The sequence below is a fragment of the Scyliorhinus canicula genome, chromosome 2, assembly GCF_902713615.1.
Source record: "Scyliorhinus canicula chromosome 2, sScyCan1.1, whole genome shotgun sequence".
Lineage (NCBI taxonomy): Eukaryota > Metazoa > Chordata > Chondrichthyes > Carcharhiniformes > Scyliorhinidae > Scyliorhinus > Scyliorhinus canicula.
The window spans coordinates 182,578,169-182,597,836 of NC_052147.1; the positions used below are offsets into that span (position 1 = coordinate 182,578,169).

At 45.8% G+C, this 19,668-nt stretch overlaps 1 protein-coding gene across 2 annotated transcripts in view; it reads left to right on the forward strand.

The window, feature by feature from the left end:
- Positions 1-19,668, forward strand: part of hibch (3-hydroxyisobutyryl-CoA hydrolase) — a 234,870-nt gene that overhangs the window by 129,291 nt on the left and 85,911 nt on the right. For both annotated transcript variants that reach the window (XM_038789153.1, XM_038789152.1), the window contains exon 7: positions 5,902-5,980. In XM_038789153.1, the coding sequence (XP_038645081.1) occupies positions 5,902-5,980 (79 nt within the window). The remainder of the gene's footprint in view (positions 1-5,901; positions 5,981-19,668) is intronic.

Genomic DNA, 19,668 nt, shown 5'->3' on the forward strand with positions numbered 1-19,668 from the left:
TCATATCAGAGACCCCCCCTATATCAGAGATCCCCACCATATCAGGACCCCCCTCTTTTCAGAGCCTCCCCCCACCCACATGTCATAGACACCGTCCCCCCGCACTTATCAGAAATCCCCATATCAGGGACCCCCCCTATATCAGAGATCCCCACCATATCAGGACACCTTCTTTTCAGAGCCTCCACCCACCCACATGTCACAGACACCCCCCCATATCAGAGACACCCCCCATATCAGAGACACCCCCCAATATCAGAGACACCCCCATATCAGAGACACCCCCCCATATCAGAGACACCCCCCCAAATCAGAGACACCACCCCCCCCCCCCCAATTTCAAGGACATAACCCCAATTTCAGGGACAACCCCCAATATCAGAGATACCCCTCCCCCCAATATCAGCGACAGCCCGCAATATCGGGCCACTCAATATCGGGCCCCCCCTGATATCGGGAGCCCCCAATATCAGAGACACCCCCTCACATCAGAGACACCCCCCCATATCAGAGACAGCCGCATATCAGAGACACCCCCACATATCAGAGACACCCCCACATATCAGAGACACCCCCTCTTATCAGAGACACCCCCACATATCAGAGACCACCCCACATATCAGAGACCACCCCATATCAGAGACATTCCTCCAATGTCAGAGACACCCCCACATATCAGAGACACCCCCACGTATCAGAGACACCCCCACGTATCAGAGACACTCCCACATATCAGAGACGCCCCCTCTTATCAGAGACACCCCCCAATATCAGACACCCCCCTCAATTTCAGAGACATTCCCCATTATCAGAGACACCCCCCCCAATATCATAGACACCCCCCAATATCAGAGACACCCCCCAATATCAGAGACACCCCCCAATATCAGAGACGCCCCCCCGATATCAGAGACACCCCCCCAATATTATAGACATCCCCAATATCAGAGACACCCCCAATATCAGACACCCCCCAATATCAGAGACACCCCCAATATCAGACACCCCCCAATATCAGAGGCACCCCCAATATCAGACACCCCCCAATATCAGAGGCACCCCCAATATCAGACACCCCCCAATATCAGAGGCACCCCCAATATCAGACACCCCCCAATATCAGAGGCACCCCCAATATCAGAGACATTCCCCCAATATCAGAGACATTCCCCCAATATCATTGAAATCCCCAATATCAGAGACACCCCCCCAATATCAGAGACACCCCCAATATCAGACACCCCCCCCAATATTAGAGACACCTCCCAATATCAGAGGCACCCTCCAAAATCAGAGACATTCCCCCAATATCATTGAAATCCCCAATATCAGAGACACTCCCCCCAATATCAGAGGCACCCCCCAATATCATTGAAATCCCCAATATCAGAGACACTCCCCCCAATATCAGAGACACTCCCCCCAATATCAGAGACACCCCCCCAATATCAGAGACACTCCCCCAATATCAGAGACACCCCCAATATCAGACACCCCCAATATCAGAGGCACCCCCCAAAATCAGAGACATTCCCCCAATATCAGAGAGACTCCCCAATATCAGAGACACTCCCCCCAATATCAGAGACACTCCCCCCAATAACAGAGACACCCCCCAATATCAGGACAACCCCCCCAATATCAGAGACACCCCCCCAATATCAGAGACACTCCCCCCAATATCAGAGACACTCCCCCCAATAACAGAGACACCCCCCAATATCAGGGACACCCTCCCAATATCAGAGACACCCCCCAATATCAGGACAACCCCCCCAATATCAGAGACACCCCCCCAATATCAAAGACACCCCCCCAATATCAAAGACACTCCCCCAATGTCAGAGACACCCCCAATATCAGAGACGTTCGCTCAATATCAGAGACACCCCCCCAATATCAGAGACACCCCCCCAATATCAGAGACACCCCCCCAATATCAGAGACACCCCCCCAATATCAGAGACACCCCCCCAAAATCAGAGACACCCCCCAATATCAGAGACACCCCCCAATATCAGAGACACCCCCCAATATCAGAGACACCCCCCAATATCAGAGACACCCCCCAATATCAGAGACACCCCCCAATATCAGAGACACCCTCCCCCCCCCCCCCAATATCAGAGACATTCCTCCAATATCAGAGACATTCCTCCAATATCAGAAATACCCCCATTAGTTACCCCCTGTCTGGAAGCTAAACAGCAGTCCAGGCAGAAACTAGAAAGTCACTGCTTTTTCACTAAGTGTCCCTTGCACCTGTTGCCTCAGACAGAGGCATAGAAGGCAGCAGCTGTTACTTCATAGAAATCCAAAACAACATCGCAAGGCTTTAAACCCCCTCAGGTCCAATGAGCTGCAAGGCTTCTGTACATTTTCAAAGAGAAATAGCTTTTAGTAGGCTGTAATTAACAGGGTAATATCTAGGTGATAAGTGGTTTCACTTCATCTTTTTCTCAGCGGAAAGCATTCAACTGCGTTTGATGTGGTCAGTAGCTGCCAGTCATAGCTAGATGTTTATAAACATTGTGATTAGATTCATAGCGGGTTGCTTGAGATGCGTTCAGGCATGAAGGGAAACAAAAATAGACCATCTGGACTCCTGGCTGTCTGGAAGTTATTTATCCTGTTAATTACAGTCTACTAAAAGCTATTTCACTTTAAATGTGAATTGAAGCCAGGGAAATGAAATAGCTGTGCTTTTTCACTGTTTCTGCCTGGGCTGCTCTTTTCTTCCAGGCAGGAGTGACTAATGGGGGTGAGTGGGTCTCTGATATGGCAGAGGTCTCTGATATGGGGAAGGTATCTGATATGGGGAAAGTATCATATATGGGTGGGGTCTCTGATATGGGGGGGGTCTCTGATATGGGGGGTCTCTTATATGGGGAGGTCTTTGATATGGGGGAGGTCTCTGATATGAAGGAGTCTCTGATATGGGGTCACAGAAGCATCGAAAATAGGAGCAGCAGGAGGCCATTCAGCCTTCAAGCCTGCTCTGCCACTCATTCTAATCCTGTACGTGGATCCTCTTGCTATGAAGGCCAACATACCATTTGCCTTCTTTACCACCCCTGTACCTATATGCTTACCTTCAGTGACTGGTGTACGAGGACACCCAGGTCTCGTTGCACATTCCCCTCTCTACTTTATGGCCATTCAGATAATAGTCTGTCTTCTCATTTTTGCTACCAAACTGGATAATCTTGCATTTCTCCAAATTATACTGCATCTGCCATCCATTTGCCCACTCACTCAACTTGTCCAAATCCCACTGAAGGATCTCTGCATCCTCCTCACATCTCACCCCACCACCCAACCTGGTGTCATCTGCAAATTTGGAGATATTGCATTTTGTTCCCTCATCCAAATCATTAATGTATATTGTGAATAGCTGGGTTCTAAGTACTGATCCCTGCGGTACCCACTAGTCAATGTCTGCCAATTTGAAAAAGACCCGTTAATTCCGACTCTTTGTTTCCTGTCTGCCGACCAGTTTTCTATCCATCTCAATACATTACTCCTCATCCTATACAATGTAATTTTACACACTAATCTCTTATGCTGGACTTTGTCAAAAGCCTTCTGAAAATCCAAGTATACCACATCCTCTGGCTCCCCCTCATCAACTCTGCTAGTTACATCCTCAAGGAATTCCAATAGATTTGTCAAGCATGATTTCCCTATCATAAATCCATGTTGACTCTGTCCGATCTTGCCACGGTTTTCTAAGTGCTCTGCTATGAAATCTTTGATAATAGATTCTAGAATTTTTTTCCCCCTACTGACGTCGGGCTTACTAGTCGATAATTCCCTTTTTCCTCTCTACCTCCCTTTTTAAATAATGGAGTTCCAATCTGCACGGCTCAAATCTGAGGTTCCCCTGAATCGGCATTTCCCTTGACTCTGCCCCCAGCCCGAAGTGTTGTAATCCAAATAACGAAGCGGAGCCAACTGCTGGAACTCCGTATTGGGCTGTCCGCTGAAAATGGCAGCCCAGTAGCAGGATTCGGAAGAGAATCCCCCACTCTCCCTACCACACATAAATCTGCTTGGCATGGGACAATGAATCGCTCCTGGGTGCCATTCCTAGCGAATCACATCCACGTGTTCTGGGGATGTCCAAGATTGAGGGGGTTCTGGCAGGAGTTCTCAGACGTGATGTCCGAGGATCTGGGGTGGAGGCGGTCCCAAGTCCAGAGGTGGCGATATTTGTTCACAAGATATAGGAGCAGAATTAGGTCATTCGGCCCATCGAGTCTACTCTGCCATTCTATCATGGCTGATACTCAGGGTGTTGGAAGACACGGGAATCCAGGGAGTGAGAGAGGCCGATGTTTTGGCCGTTGTCTCGCTGATAGCCTGAAGACAAATCTTGCTCGGTGGCCTGACTCGGAGCCGCTGAAAGCGGGGCTGTGGGTGAGTGAACTGGCGGAATTCCTGTGGTTGGAGAAGATTAAGTTCGCCTTGAGGGGGTCGGCTGGTGGAAGTAATTTATTAATTTATTTCAGGAGATTTGAGAGGTCAGCAGGGGGTGGGGGGGGGTTAAAATGGGGAAGGCAGATGTGAGGAAGGGTGGCATCAGGGGAGCGAGGGGAGTGGTTGTCGGCTGTTTCTTGAGTATTTTGGTTGTTCTTCTGATTTTGTTTGTATATATGAAAATGCCTTGAATAAAAATATTTGAAAAAAAGAAAAAGATTCCTCCAGGACTTCAATTACATGAGAAAATATCAGGGCCCAGTCGAACTATGGTGCAAATATGCGTTACTGAGGGGGTGTTGCATTGTTTGAGATGTTCCCAAGGTAAAAGGTGCAGTGGCATCGTGCAAAGAAGAGCTATGTTCTGGCTGTGTTTGATCGATATTCATCCCTCAATTAACACCACTGTAAGCTGATTAACTAGTTGTTTATTTATTAATTTGTTGTTTGTGGAACCTTGATGTATGCAAATTAGTTGCTGTCTTTATCAACGAGTGATTCCATTTCATACGTAAATGACCATTTGCAAAATTATTTGGCACGTTCTGAGGATATAAGGTGTTTCTATAGTCAGCTTTCAGCTGTTATGAAAATGGGCATTGGCTTTGCTCTTCATGTCCCAGAAAGAAGTAGAGGGATGAAACAGGGTTCACAGGACTGCAGGATACTTGTGGATGAGGAGGACACTTGGCACATCATCGTTTGTTGTTCCAGAGATGACTCCTCTGCCCTCCCCTGCCTCCACCAATAACACACCTAATTGTTTCAGCGTCTAAATGATTCTAAAGAGTTAACCTCTATATAACAGTTCATTACAATTGTTGATCAGTCCCTGCACAAAATGTCATGTCATCAGTCCACACTGCGGAGTCTGCACGTTCTCCCCGTTTCTGCGTGGGTTTCCTCTGGGTGCTCTGGTTTCCTCCCACAAGTCCCGAAAAACATGCTGTTAGGTGAATTGGACATTCTGAATTCTCTGTGTACCCGAACAGGCGCCGGAATGTAGCGACTAGGGGCTTTTCACAGTAACTTAATTGCAGTGTTAATGTAAGCCTACTTGTGACAATAATAAAGATTATTATTATTATTGCTTTCTTTCATTTGATCTTGTGGAAGAGTGGGCCTGAATACTGAGTGATGCTGCAATTGCACTTGTCCAGGATGATTTCCATGGTCCTCATTCTCACGTTCCAATGAAAAAGCAATCACTTGATCATTGTACTGGAGAACCCTCACCTTCCTTGAAGGGTTTCAAAGTTGTTGCTGCCTTCAGGCGGGAGGGCTAAAGATGCAAAGACTATCAATATATTGACTGTAGACTATATAAATGTTTGTAGTACAGTAACATTCTTGCTGCCAGGCCAGACGGCTTGGCATTGTGCTCCTGGTTTCCATTAATTACTATCTTCTCTTTCTTTCCAGGGTGTCGGCTTGTCAGTGCATGGCCATTTCCGAGTTGCAACAGAGAAAACACTATTTGCTATGCCAGAAACAGGAATAGGTAAAACTGTGAATCTGTTCACAATGTCTAATGTATCAAGGATTTCTGACTGCACGTGCACTTGTATTTTGATATATTTTTATATTATTTTTTATCTGTTTTACCAAAATGAATGAAATTTAAGAACTTCAGAAGCATCTATGGGTGCCGTGAGGAGCACTGTCAGAAATTGGTAGAAGGAACATGGCTATATAAATCTTGAAATGTAGGGGCACTTAGGGTGCCCTCACTCAGGGTGAAAGATATGCTCTGGATGGCCAATGTTGTAATTTTTCTGTGGTTCCTCATGACTGCATCCAAAGAAAAAAGAAAAGTACAGCACAGGAACAGGCCCTTTGGCCCTTCAAGCCTGCGCCGACCATGCTGTCCGTCTAAACTAAAATCTTCGACACTTCCGGGACCCATATCCCTCTATTCCCATCCTATTCATGTATTTGTAAAGATGCCCCTTAAACATCGCTATCATCCCTGCTTCCACCACCTCCTCCAGCAGCGAGTTCCAGGCACCCACTACCCTCTGTGTAAATCATGGTCACAAAGTTTTGGGCCAAGTTATCAAATAGACTCTGCATACATGGCCTATTTATACTGAGCTGATCCCTTATATACTAGTACACTAGTTCTAGACTTGACTGTTTTTGCGCAGGTTACAGGATGAGTTGAGAATGCTGTTATGGGCAGCGCGGTAGCACAGTGGTTAGCACTTTTATTTCACAGTGCCAGGGTCCCAGATTCGATTCCCGGCTTGGATCATTGTCCGTGCGGAGCCTGCAAGTTCTCCCCGTGTCTGCGTGGGTTTCCTCCGGGTGCTCTGGCTTCCTCCCACACATCCCGAAAGACGTGCTGTTAGGTGAATTGGACATTCTGAATTCTCCCTCTATGTACCCGAACAGGCGCCGGAATGTGGTGACTGGGGCTTTTCACAGTAACTTCATTGCAGTGTTAATGTAAGCCTACTTGTGACAATAGTAAAAGATTACTACAAATGAGCAGATGGAATCCTTGATTTATAGAGGCAAAGGTCTGTGAGACTTTGGGAGAAGGTGCAAGGGAGAGTTGGTTGTGGAGGGAGGAGAATTTGGTGAACTGGGGGCTCTGTCAATTTTACTCTAGGAACATATAATTTTCTTCTTCCATTTTCCACCTGGAATCTGCCCAGCTAGGCAGATGACAGGCTGCCAAGTGGAAGAAGCAGCAGGTAAAGGCTGGGAGAGCCTGTCAAGGCAAGGAAGAGAGGGAAGGATCAGGTGTGGGATGGGAACAGTGATTTAATGGTGAGGATGGAGAGACCTGGCAATGCCGTGAAAAACCTTGTTGTGAAAGGGAGTTGGCTGATTGTAGCAGTGCGTAGAGCCTGCAACCAAGAGAGGGGATCAACAGCATTCCTGCTCCTCCTGGCCAACAGGGAGTGATTTTAAAAGTGCTAACCTTCTGGAGCTGGTTACTTTTGACTCTGTTTTACAGCTTCATTTTCCAAGTCCTAGAAATTCAGACTATCAGCTGTTAAATTAAAATGCCACACAACCCACAGAGCACGCTGCCATCACACACGCAAGATGTGCATTTCAAACCACAACCACCCTTTCCCACCCTCAACCATCCCACCTATCATTGGGTTGCTTGTCTTCATCAATCCCTCTAGAAATACTGGATGCATTGGTGGCCAGCGTCCAGGATTCTACAGACTCTGCAACAGTCCCTGCAGATTGGAGGGTGACTGACTCCACTATTTAACATGGAGGCAGAGAGCAAACAGGGAATTATAGACCAGTAAGCCTGACGTCAATAGCGGGGAAATTTCTAGAATCCATTATTAAACATTTTAGAGCAGAGCACTTGAAAATAGTGGCAGGATTGGACATAGTCAGCAAGGATTTATGAAGGGGAAATCATGCTTGACAAATCTACTGGAATTCTTTGAGGATGTAACTAGCAGAGTTGATGAGGAAGAGCCTCTGGATGTGGTATATTTGGACTTTTAGAAGGCTTTTGACAAAGTTCCGCAGAAGAGATTAGTGTGTACAATTAAATTGCATGGGATTGGGGGTAGAGTATTGAGATGGATAGAAAACTGGTTGGCAGACAAGAAACAAAGAATAGGAATTAACGGGTCCTTTTCAAATTGGCAGGCAGTGATGAGTGGGGTACCGCAGGGATTGGTGCTAGGACCACATTGTTTCACAATATATATTAATAATTTAGATGATGGAACAAAATGTAATAACTCCAAATTTGCAGATGACACCAAGTTGGGTGGTGGGGTGAGATGTGAGGAGGATGCAGAGATCTTTCAGTGGGATTTGGACAAGTTGAGTGAGTGGGTGATTGGATGGCAAATAAAGTATCATTTGGATAAATGCGAGGTTATCCACTTTGGTAGCAAAAACAAGAAGACAGACTATTATCTGAATGGCCATAAATTGGGAGAGGGGAATGTGCAACGAGACTTCGGTGTCCTCTTACACCAGCCACTGAAGGTAAGAATGCAGGTACAGCTAGCGGTAAAGAAGGCAAATGGTATGTTGGCATTCATAGCGAAAGGTTTTCAGTACAGGATATGGGATGTCTTGCTGCAATTATTCAGGGCCCTGGTGAGGCCACACCTGGAAATGCAGTTTGGGCCTCCTTATCTGAGGAAGAATGTTCTTGCTCTAGAGGGAGTGCAGCGAAAAATAACCGGACTGATTCCGAGGATGGCGAGACTGACGTATGAGGAGCAATTGAATCGGTTAGGATTGTATTTGCTGGAGATCAGAAGAATGGAGTGGGATCTCCAAGGAACCTATAAAATTCTAACAGGACTGGAGAGGGAAGATACAGGAAGGATATTCCCAGTGGTGGGTGTGTCCAGAACCAAGGGTCACAGTCTGAGGATATGCGGTGGACCATTTAGAACAGAGATGAGGCGACATTTCTTCACCCAGAGAGTCGTCGGCCTGTGGAACTTATTACCACAGGAAGTAGTTGAGGCCAGAATTTTGCATGTTTTCAAGAAACTGTTAGAAATAGCTCTTAGAGCAAAGGGGATCAAAGGATATGGGGGAAAAATAGGATTAGGCTATTGAGTTGGTTGATCAGTCATGATAATGAATGGTAGAACAAGGTTAAAGGGCCGAATGGCCTCCTCCTGCTCCTATTTTCTATGTTTCTATGAAGCAAAGATAATAGCTGCCGTGTTTCACGATTTGTGTGTCCTTAGGTGACTCACCAGGCCAATCCTGGAGCCACGCGTCTTTGGGCTGATGTGAAAAGAGTTGCCTTGTAATGCCATAATTGTTTCATTTTCAAAGAAGGATGATAAATCAGTTTCTGGGAACTATAGGCGCATGTTCATTTTGTCCATTGTGAGGAAGATTCTCACCTGAATTTTCCTGAACTGCCTCCAGCATGTCAGCAGACACACTTCCAGAGACCCAATGTAGTTTCCCACTATGCAGGGGGAACAGAGATATGATATTTTTCTCTTGACAAGTCTAGGAATAGTGTCTCAAACGAAGCTCTACTTAGCCCTAATGGATCTCTCAATTTTTGAAAAGTATTTTTATTCAGATTTTTACATTTTACATTTGACACACATAACTTTACAAAACAAAATAAACCCAACACTACCCCTGAATCCCCCCCCAACACCCCAACCAACCTCCCGACATTGACTCCTCCCCACCACCCGAGCAGTTCACGGTAACCAGCTCCCCGAAATGTATAAACAAACCCTATCTTTTATGGAACTCCTCACTCACCCTTGTTGAAGCGAATTTCTAAGTGCAAGAATGGCATTAAATCCCCCAGCCACACTGAGGCACAGAGTGGAAAAGCTGACCTCCACCAACAGAACCTGCCTGTGAGGCAAAGGCGAAAACATCTGCCCCGTTCCCGGCTGCAACTCCAGCAAGTCTGACACCCCGAATATGGCCCCTAGGGGATTGGGCTCTAAATCCACATGTAAGATCGCTGACATGGTGCTGAAGAACGACCTTCAAAATTTCTCCAACTTCGGGCAGGACCAGAACATGTGTACGTGCTCACACCGCTCACAAATATCCTTCACCCCCTCATACAATCGGCTCACCTTGGCTTCATCAGGTGCGCTCTGTGTACTACTTTTAGCTGTATCAGCCCCAAACTCGCACACGTAGTTGAGGCATTCACCCTCCGCAGCACCTCACACCACAACCCCTCCTCCAGCGCCACCCCCAACTGCTTCTCCCACTTAGCCTTTACCCGCTCCAGAGACACCTTATCCTCCTCCCAAATCTTCTCATAGATAGCCAAGATGGCCCACTTCCTCCAATCCTATCACTGACAACAATCCCTTCAACAACGAGGAGGGTGGTGCCACTGCAAAGGTAAGAAAAACTTTTTTAAGCAAAATCCCATTCCTGCGTGTACCTGAAACCCTCCCCACATGGAACCCCAAACCTCTCCCCCAACTCCTCCAAACATGCAAACCGCCCTTCCAAAAACATGTCCTTTATCTCCATCACCCCTTACTCCTTCCATCCCCGAAACCTCGTATCCATCCTCCCTGGTTCAAACCCGTGGTTCCCCAATCCTTCAGCTTTCATGAACGCCTCCTCCTCCGTCTCATAATAGAGATTCCTGGAGTTGTGTGTAACCTTCAGCTTTGCTGTTTGGACAGCCCAAACCTCACGTAGCTTTTATACAACGCTGCCTTCCAGGAACTGGAACCCCCAGTTCCACCATGAGATCCTGGTATATCCGAGTACCAATGCCTCCTCACATCACCTTTCGATTCAGCCTTGCCCACCTCAACACCGTTTCCTTTACCTGATACCTATGGAATCAGACTATCATAGCTCTTGGTGGCTCATTCGCCTTTGCTTTCAGCTGGAGCGACCAGTGAACCCGGCCCAACTCGGAGAGGAAGAAGTCCTCTTTCCGCCCCCCACACCCCCCCATCAACTTGGCAACATCTCTGCAAAATACTCCATGGGCCTCCAGCCCCTCAACCAGTCCCACAATACTTCAATTTTGCCTCCGTGACCTGTTATCCAGGTACTGTTCTATGTTCTATGTTCTACTCCACTTTGGCTCTCAACCCTTTATTGCTCTCCACCACACTCCACAGCTCTTCTTCTGTCAAGGTAAACTGATCGCTGTGCTGTGACAATGCCTCCCCCTCCCCTCAACACCGGATGTGGTATCAGGATGAAGGATATCAGTTTCATGGAGAGACTAGAAAATCTGGGATTTGTTTCCAGGGTTTAGCGAGAGGTAGCTGCAGGAGCCTTGTATTGATGGGCAGTCTATGTATTAGTTTAGAGGGAGGATAACAAAATAGATTTTAAAATGGTTAAATTAAAATAGAAATTCTAAATTGCTAACATTTGTTGGAGACAACTCATTCAAAATAAAATGGCGCTCATTAAAATATCTAAGCAATGGGTTATTTGTAAGAGAATAGTGACTTTGTCCAATTTATAAATTTGAATTTGATAGAGCAATTACCATTGTGAAGTGAATGCAATAATACTGAAGTTTCGATTGTCCAATAACTTAACAGCATTTTGAAAGCTTTAAGCACCAGTATGAATTTTAGATTGCATTCCAACAAATCCCCTCCTCTAAAAGATTACATGGCACCTTGAGAAATCAGTGAATATTAATATACGGTTTAAGGCCAGTTTTATGGTTTCATATTTTTCTTTGAAGTTTAAAGCAATCAATTCTAGAATCTGAGCACATACACTTTAGTCAACATTCTTTAATAAGAATTATGTTCATCAAATTAAACCAAAATTTTTGCAAGTTAAAATGCAATATATTTAATTCTATCTCTGAATCATTATCAACAAAGAACAATTCTACAAGCTACATAACTAAATGCTTACGTCTTACAATTTTTGCAATTGTGGTGAATGGAGATGAGAAATGAGCAGTTTATGGTTCATTATATGTACAATTTTTCTGCTTTTATCGACTCAAGCATTAACAAAAGCTTATTTGATTTTGCTGCAACTCATTTTAATCAAGATTGTCACCTTCTTCTTGGCTTTGATCCTTCCCCATTACAGTTTTCAATGGTGTTGTAGACCCTGTTGCTTGAACTCACAAATGGTTTTCCTCAAAATATTGTAATGAGAGATTTATATTTTTGTTTTTCTGTGTAGTGACAGAAAATGGTGTGCGTGCAACTGGGTTAATTGAGCAGGGGGAAGGTTACTTGAAACAAGTGGTCTGAGGTCTATGGGATGAAAGGGTTAAAGGTGTTTGTGTATTTGTAATCTGAGATTATGGTGGGTTTGAGTTACAAGTAAATGGGTTGGATCTGAAATTTGAGGTAAGTGGGGAAATTGTTTTTTGAGCTGTTGAATCTCAGAAGGGGGTTCAGAGGTGACAAAGGACATTTGCACCTTACAGAAATTCCATGAGTAAATAGGAAAAAGTATATTATATTTTATTGATTCAGAAGTAGAAGCAAAATAAAAAAACACAACAGATTGTTATATTTAGAGATTTTGAGCTCAAAGAGGAGTTTAAGGACAATGGAACCCGAGGTGAAATGGGAAAAAGATATTTCAGGAAACTGATGCTTAACTGAGTGGAGTGGCTGTGGGGGAAAACCCTGAAGACTAGCTCCTATGTGTGGTATGGCGAGAGCTGTGAAAGTTTTCAATTGGAGGCAGCCACCCAGTGTTAAGCCAGGGGAATATTTGTTTCAGGATGCAGGTCGTTTCTGAGCCTCCTTTTGGAATTCTGTATCAGAGTGCAAATGTCTGAGATGTTATGATATATACCTTTATTAAAGTGGCAACAATGCCTTGACTTGAGTAAAATTTACTGGATTTTCATGGTTAAGAGTCTATAAGGGGTTGTTGCCAAAAATATAGTTTCATTGTGTACTTTTGACCCAATATGGTTTTTGGGGGGGTTGATTTTTAAGACTGTTTTAATTGTGTAATTTTTATCTTGTGTCCATAAGTTTTTTTTCCAATTCATTTTAATTTTTGACATTCTAATGGTCTTGCTGGAGTTCTATGCTTTTGAGGCCTGTAGTTCCTCCTTCTCATTTTCACAATTAAGCAAAGGTTTATGATCAGCAAGGGGCACTCGGGGCGGGGGGGGGAATGTTTGGCTTTCTCAGTAATAACATCAGTTATGGTCGTAACAATACAAATTAAAACTTCAGGCCGTGTTTTGGTATACACAGCTTAATAGATTTATTTTACAACATTATCTCAACATAACTTTGGCAGGATCTTTGGTGCTTAAATTAGAAAGGTACTTGTAACTGAGAATCTTTCATTTGGCATTTGAATTCCAGTTGTTACAAAATACCTTTAACCTCAGAGGTCAGAGTTTCCCAAACTTTATTTTGATGTACCCACTTCCAACATACATGTTTAATATTTTAACCCTTTTAATACCCAAACATTGTCCAAACATCACAAATTCTATACGCACATACAACTGAAATAATGCTCTAATAGTGCTATTCAGCATTAATTTGATGGATGAGGTTGCTTGTTAGAGCATGGGTTTCAGTGTTCTACACATAAGGCACTAACAATACTTGATTTCATTCACTGAATGATGAAAATCCACTTTCACAAAGGTAAGTTGCAACAAACTTTATCAAAACCTTAACTGTCTGACAGTTCAGGGAACTCTATTCACATTTGGACTGAAAACACTCATTGCTTTCGTTGGAACTCAATCTTCAGACTGCTGTCTGTTGAGACTTCCAGAACGTTCCTTTGACCTTTTATTGAAAAGTCTTTCTGTACAGATATTGGGGTAGCAGACCCAGCTCTTTGCATTTAATTGAGGGAAAATTCTCACATAATTGCCTCGCCAGTTCAGTGAGATATTGTTTGACACTATCCTGTAACCATAGTTCATTTATTACCAGCAATAGCATGCTGTCAGATTTCAGTGTTGTTTTCCTTCACAAAGCATGCCAGAATTCCAGAATTTTTATCATTGACTCAGTTTTGTCTTGGACATTGAAGATGATTGTTCCAAGCCCTTGAAGACCAGTGAATATAATCTGACAAGTAGCCCAGCCACGAGAGCCATTGTCAGTGAGAGAGTGGGAATGGCTGATCTGTAAAGGCTTGATCTCAGAGTGAAATTTAAAGGTATGTATGTGTCAAGTCCTTTGTCAAGTGGCAGCCATCAAACCTCCATGTAGAGTAGTTAAATAATGTGCTTGTTTCCCATTTCCTAGGATGAGTGGAAATGTTTTTTAATCCATTGGTTGAACTTTTATAAAGTTTACTATCGTCATAGTCCATAGTCTTGTCCACCTTCTCCTTCAAGTTGATAGACATGCTTTTGGCAGTGAGTATATGTCTATGTATAGCACATTCACATCACATTGAGAGTGACTGCTGTAATGTGCATCACTATTCCACTATGCCTTTGGGTGATTAACTTTGTTCCAGCGGGGAAGATGTCAATACATTGTGACCAGACAAGTCATGCTGATTCATTAAACCGTTGACCAACTGGAAAATCTCCTTTGATATTATTCTGGTAGGCAATGACAGTCTAAACAAAATGCAGTCGTTTATTGCACCTACGCAAATGTACCACATGTGAATTAAGGAACTCACTTAGTATGATGTTCAATGGCCTCAATATTGTTGTCAGCATTATCAGTAGAGAGCAAACTGTGTTTCTCGCTGTTAACTGCGCCTGTATCTACTTGAAAAATGTTGGTGGTTTGTCCTTGTGTTGTCCATGTTCCGTTTCCAAGTATCTGTGCAGAAAAGATGATTTTATGGTGTCATATGGCAGTCTCCAACACATAACATGCACTGCAACTGAGAGTATTCACTGACTCCAGTCTATGTAAATCCTATTTTGTCATACTTTTTGCCGTATTTCCATCTCTGGCATGAACCCCGATTTGTGTCTGGTGTCAGCATTTTGGTTGTCCACATTACATGTGAGATTGGAGACGGCCTGTGCCCAACACCCCCCTTGGAGGTTGGACATGTCCCTCCTGGCCAACAAGACTAACTGCAAGAAAATGTCACAGGCCATAGTCAAGTATATTACTAATAACCTGAATGGGGAGGTCTCACCCTCCACACTCTGGGAGGTGCAGAAGGCTGTGATCAGGGGTGAAATTATTGCTTACAAGCACAAAGAGATAGGGGAAGAGTGTGTGGCTGGGCAATAGCCAGTCGACTCCATACTGAAGGTAGACCGACACTACTCCGAGGCCCTGACCGTGAGCTCCTGGCAGAGAGAAAGATTTCAACAAATGGGCTTTGACCTGTTCTCTATCAGGAAAGCAGTGCACCAACTCCGCCAGGCACAGGGGACCCTGTACAAACATGGAGACAAAGCCAGTCGCCTGCTGGCTCACCAGCTGAGAAAGTAGGCAGCCACACGAGAAATAGCCCATATTAGAGACAGCTGAGGCAAACTAGTAACGGAGCCGGAAAAGGTCAGCAGGGCGTTCTACTGGCTGCTGTACATCTCCAAGCCCCCCCCCCCCCCCCCCCCCCCCAGTTCCTCAATGGACCGGGGAGGATAGGAAATGGGGGCTGGAAGCACCATAGAACTGGGAGAGGTCATGGAGGGCATCAACTCCATGCAGGCGGGGACGACGCCGGGACCAGATGGATTCCCGGCAGACTTCAACAAACAATTTGTGTCAGCACTGTCCCGCAATTGCGGGAGATGTTCACAGACTCGCTGGCGAGGGGCACCTTGCCACCTACGCTAGCACAAGCCTCAATCTCGCTGATACCCAAAAAGCACAAAGACCCAACAGAGTGCGGGTCCTGCAGACTCATTTCGCTGTAAAACGTAGACATGGAAATACTGGCCAAAATCCTAGCCAGGCGGCTGGAGGACTGCATACCAGAGGTGGTAGCAGACGGGCCTTGTTAAGGAAGACAGCTAACATCGAACATCAGGCGCCCGCTGAACGTGTTAATGACCCCAACCCAGGGAAAGAACAACAGAGGTGATCAATTCCCTGGACGCAGAAAAGGTCTTTGACAGAGTCGAATGGAAGTACCTCATTGAGGTACTGGAGTGGTACGGGTTTGGAACAGGGTTCACCTCCTGGGTGAAACTCCTGTACTGCGCTCCCATGATGAGCAGGTGGATGAACACCACCAGCTCTAAGTAGTTCCAGCTGCACAGAGGCACAAGGCAGGGATGCCTGCTGTTCCCGCTGCTGCTTGCCACCACCAATCGCGCTCAGAGCGGCAAAGAATTGGAAGGGGATCCGGAGAGGACACAGAGATCACAGAGTCTCACTCTATGCAAATGACCTGCTCCTCTATGTTGCAGACCCACAAAGCAGCATGGAGGGAATCATGACAATCTTCTCGGCTACAAACTCAAACTGAGCAAAAGTGAGATCTTCCCGGTGAACCTGCAAGGGGGAGGGGTAGAGCTGGAGGAACTGCCATTTAAACAGGCCTGACACAAATTCCGCTGCCTGGGGATCCAAGTTGGCCATGATTGGACACAGATCCACAAGTGGAGCCTGAATAGCCTGGTGGAGGAAGTCAAAAAGGACCTGCAGAAGTGGGACACACTCCCACTCTCCCTGACAAAGACGGTGCAGATGATCAAGATGAACGTACTGCCCAGGTTCCTCTTCCTGTTCAGAACCATGCCCGATTTACATCCCTAAGGCCTTCTTCAACTCAGTGGAAAAATTGATAATGGCTGTTGTGTGTATTAGGGTGGGGGAAGAACCCTAGGATCCCCCAAAAAGTCCTGCAAAGAACAGGAAGCTTGTTGCGGGAGGGGTGGGGGGGGTCTACAAAACCTGCAATATAATCAGTGGGCAGCAGCAGCAGAAGGAGTTAAGGGATGGATACAGGAGCTGGAGGCCGAATTGGTAAGAATAGAGTAGGACTCCTCCACTGGGACCTCCCTCCAGGCCCTAGCCGTGGCAGCGCTCCCTCCCCACCGACCAGGAACTCAACGAACCAGTGGTGATAGCTGCACTCCGGTTGTGGAATCAACCACGACAGCACTTCAGTCTAACCAAAATGTTCATTAAGGGCCCCATCTGCAACAACCACAGGTCCGCGCCAGTCAAAATGGACACCACCTTCAAAAGGTGGAGACAGGACGGGGGAGGATGTTGACAGTTAGGGACTTCTACACTGAGAACAGACTGACATCACTAGAGGAACTGTGACAGGGAAGTTCCAACTGATTGAGGGAAACAAATTAAGATACATGCAAGTCTACATCTTACGTAGGGAATGAAAGACAAACCCACGGCCGCCGAACAATCGCTATTTGAGGACCAACTGGACACAGACATCCAAGGAAGCGGAAACTGAGGACCTGTATGAGCGACAACTGGATCGGACATGCTCTCCACTGGACTAGATAAAATAAAAATGGGAGCAGGACCTTGGGTTTGAAATAGGATGGGGACTCTGTAGCGAAGCACTGCAAAGGGTCAACTCCACCTCCACTTGTGCGAGGCTAAGCCTAAAGCAGCAGAAAGTGTACTCAGAACTCACTTAACTAGAACCCAAATGAATAAGTTCTTCCCAGTGGTGGAGGACAGATGTGAACGGTGCCAAGAAGGCCTGGCCAACCATCCCCTTCGAGGCGATGTCCAAGGTGATGGGGATGAAGGGGGTGGGGGGAGGGGGGAGTCGTGCCCGAGAGTGGCAGTCTTCGGGGTATCAGCCACAGCTATTTATCGGGAAGAGGGCCAATGCCCTTGCATTTGCCTCCCTAATCACCCGCCAGAGAATCATGCTCGGCTGGCAATCAGTACCATCCAAAGTTCTGGACTGGCTGATCGACCTATCAGAATTTCTCCAAATGGAGAAAATCAAATTCACCATTCGGGGATCGGAAGAGGCCTTCCACTAAACGTGGGAGCCATTCACCAATCTGTTCCAAGACCTGTTCGTAGCCAACAAGGGGGTGGGGGGAGGGGGCGGGGGCACGGGGGTGGGGGAAGAACCAGAGAACCAGACACAAACAAAAAGAAAGGGTGGGGGGGGGCACCAAATAGGTACAGAACCAAACCATACTTAACACATAACTGTCTACGTAGCACCATGCCAGCCCAACAGGTCCAGGTTGGAAGACCCAACAAGCAAAGAAGGCATGCCAGACAACAAGAAGGGGAGGGGGATCGGGGGGAAAGGGGGGGGGGGGGGGGGGGTGCGAGTTAGCAGGAGATCTAGCCAAAACTTGGCACCTGCTGAGGAACATAAATTGTAACTGATGTATATAGTAAATGGTAACTGATGCATATCGTTTCTGTGGGTGTTCACGTTCATCTTTGCTTTGTATAAAAAGAAAAACCCTAATAAAAACATTTTAAAAAAAAAATTTTGCTTCGTAGGCTGAGGTTCACATGTTGAGTCATTAGGCAGCATAGTAGCACAGTGGTTAGTACTGTTGCTTCACAGCTCAAGCATCCCAGGTTCGATTCTGGCTACAATCACTGTCTGTGCAAAGTCTGCGCGTTCTCCGTGTCTGCGTGGGTTTCCTCTGGGTGCTCCAGTTTCCTCCCACAAGTCCCGAAAGACGTGCTGTTATATAATTTGGACATTCTGGGTTCTCCCTCTTTGCACCTGAACAGGCGCCGGAATGTGGCGACTAAGTACTTTTCACAATAACTTCAGTGCAGTATTAATGTCGGCCTACTTGTGACATAAAGATAATTATTATTATTGTCATTGTCCCACCAGTGATTTCAGCAAAGACATTGGCACTGGCAAGACACATTTTATTTACAACACTTCCAATCACTAATATGTTGTGTTTTTCTTAACTCCACCTATCTTCAGTCGTCTTTCTGTTTTTCAGTGTTGTATCCAGGCACATATAGTTTGATGCATAGAACCAAAAATTGAAGGTGCTATCTTTTGATGTGAAGTTAAACTGAGGACTCGTCTACCCTCTCGTGTGGACATAAAAGATTCCATGGTACGATTTTGACGAAAGCGCCATGTTCAGATTTTGGTGTAGGTGCATTACTGCACACTGGGTATGGGGCAGATAGGCACATGGAAGCATGTACAGTGCAGGGAGCCAGCAATGACAGGTCCAAGGAAATAAATAGGCCCCATGAAAGGCAGAATAGTGCAACGGGGGATTATTGCACAAAGCTGCCATTGGGTCAGCTCAGATTGTCGGCAAAATGGTCAGTAAACACTCAGGAAGCACATGGGGCCATCACACTTCTGGCATTATGGTGGCAGATGAGGTAGTGGGTGTGGCTTCCAAGAACAATTAACAGGTCATCTGAGTTTACCTGGCCCAGTGGCATTGAGAAGCATTATCATCCACAGGAAGGGCACAACCCTGGCATCAGAAAGGCAGAGGAAATGGACAGGAAGGACATGGAGGCTATGCTCCCAGCACAGGATCTAGTGCTGAAGATGCAGTTACCTTGAGATGACCGAGAACACGAGACTGTGGCTTTACAGCCAGATGATCACAAAAATTTTTGCCTTCATTATGGAAGACCTCACAACTTGCAGAACTGCTCACCATGTCCTGTCTGTAGCCATCAAAGTCATTGTGGCATTAAACTTCTTGGCCTCTGGTTCCTTTCAAGAATTAGTTGGAGATCTTGATGGTGACTCAAATGGATGTATACTGCAGGTGACTTATGGCCTTTTTGTAAAAGCTGGGTCGTACATTAAATTCGAGACAGACGGTGTCTCGCAGGCAAAAAGGGCAGTGGGTTTCACCTCCAAGGCTGG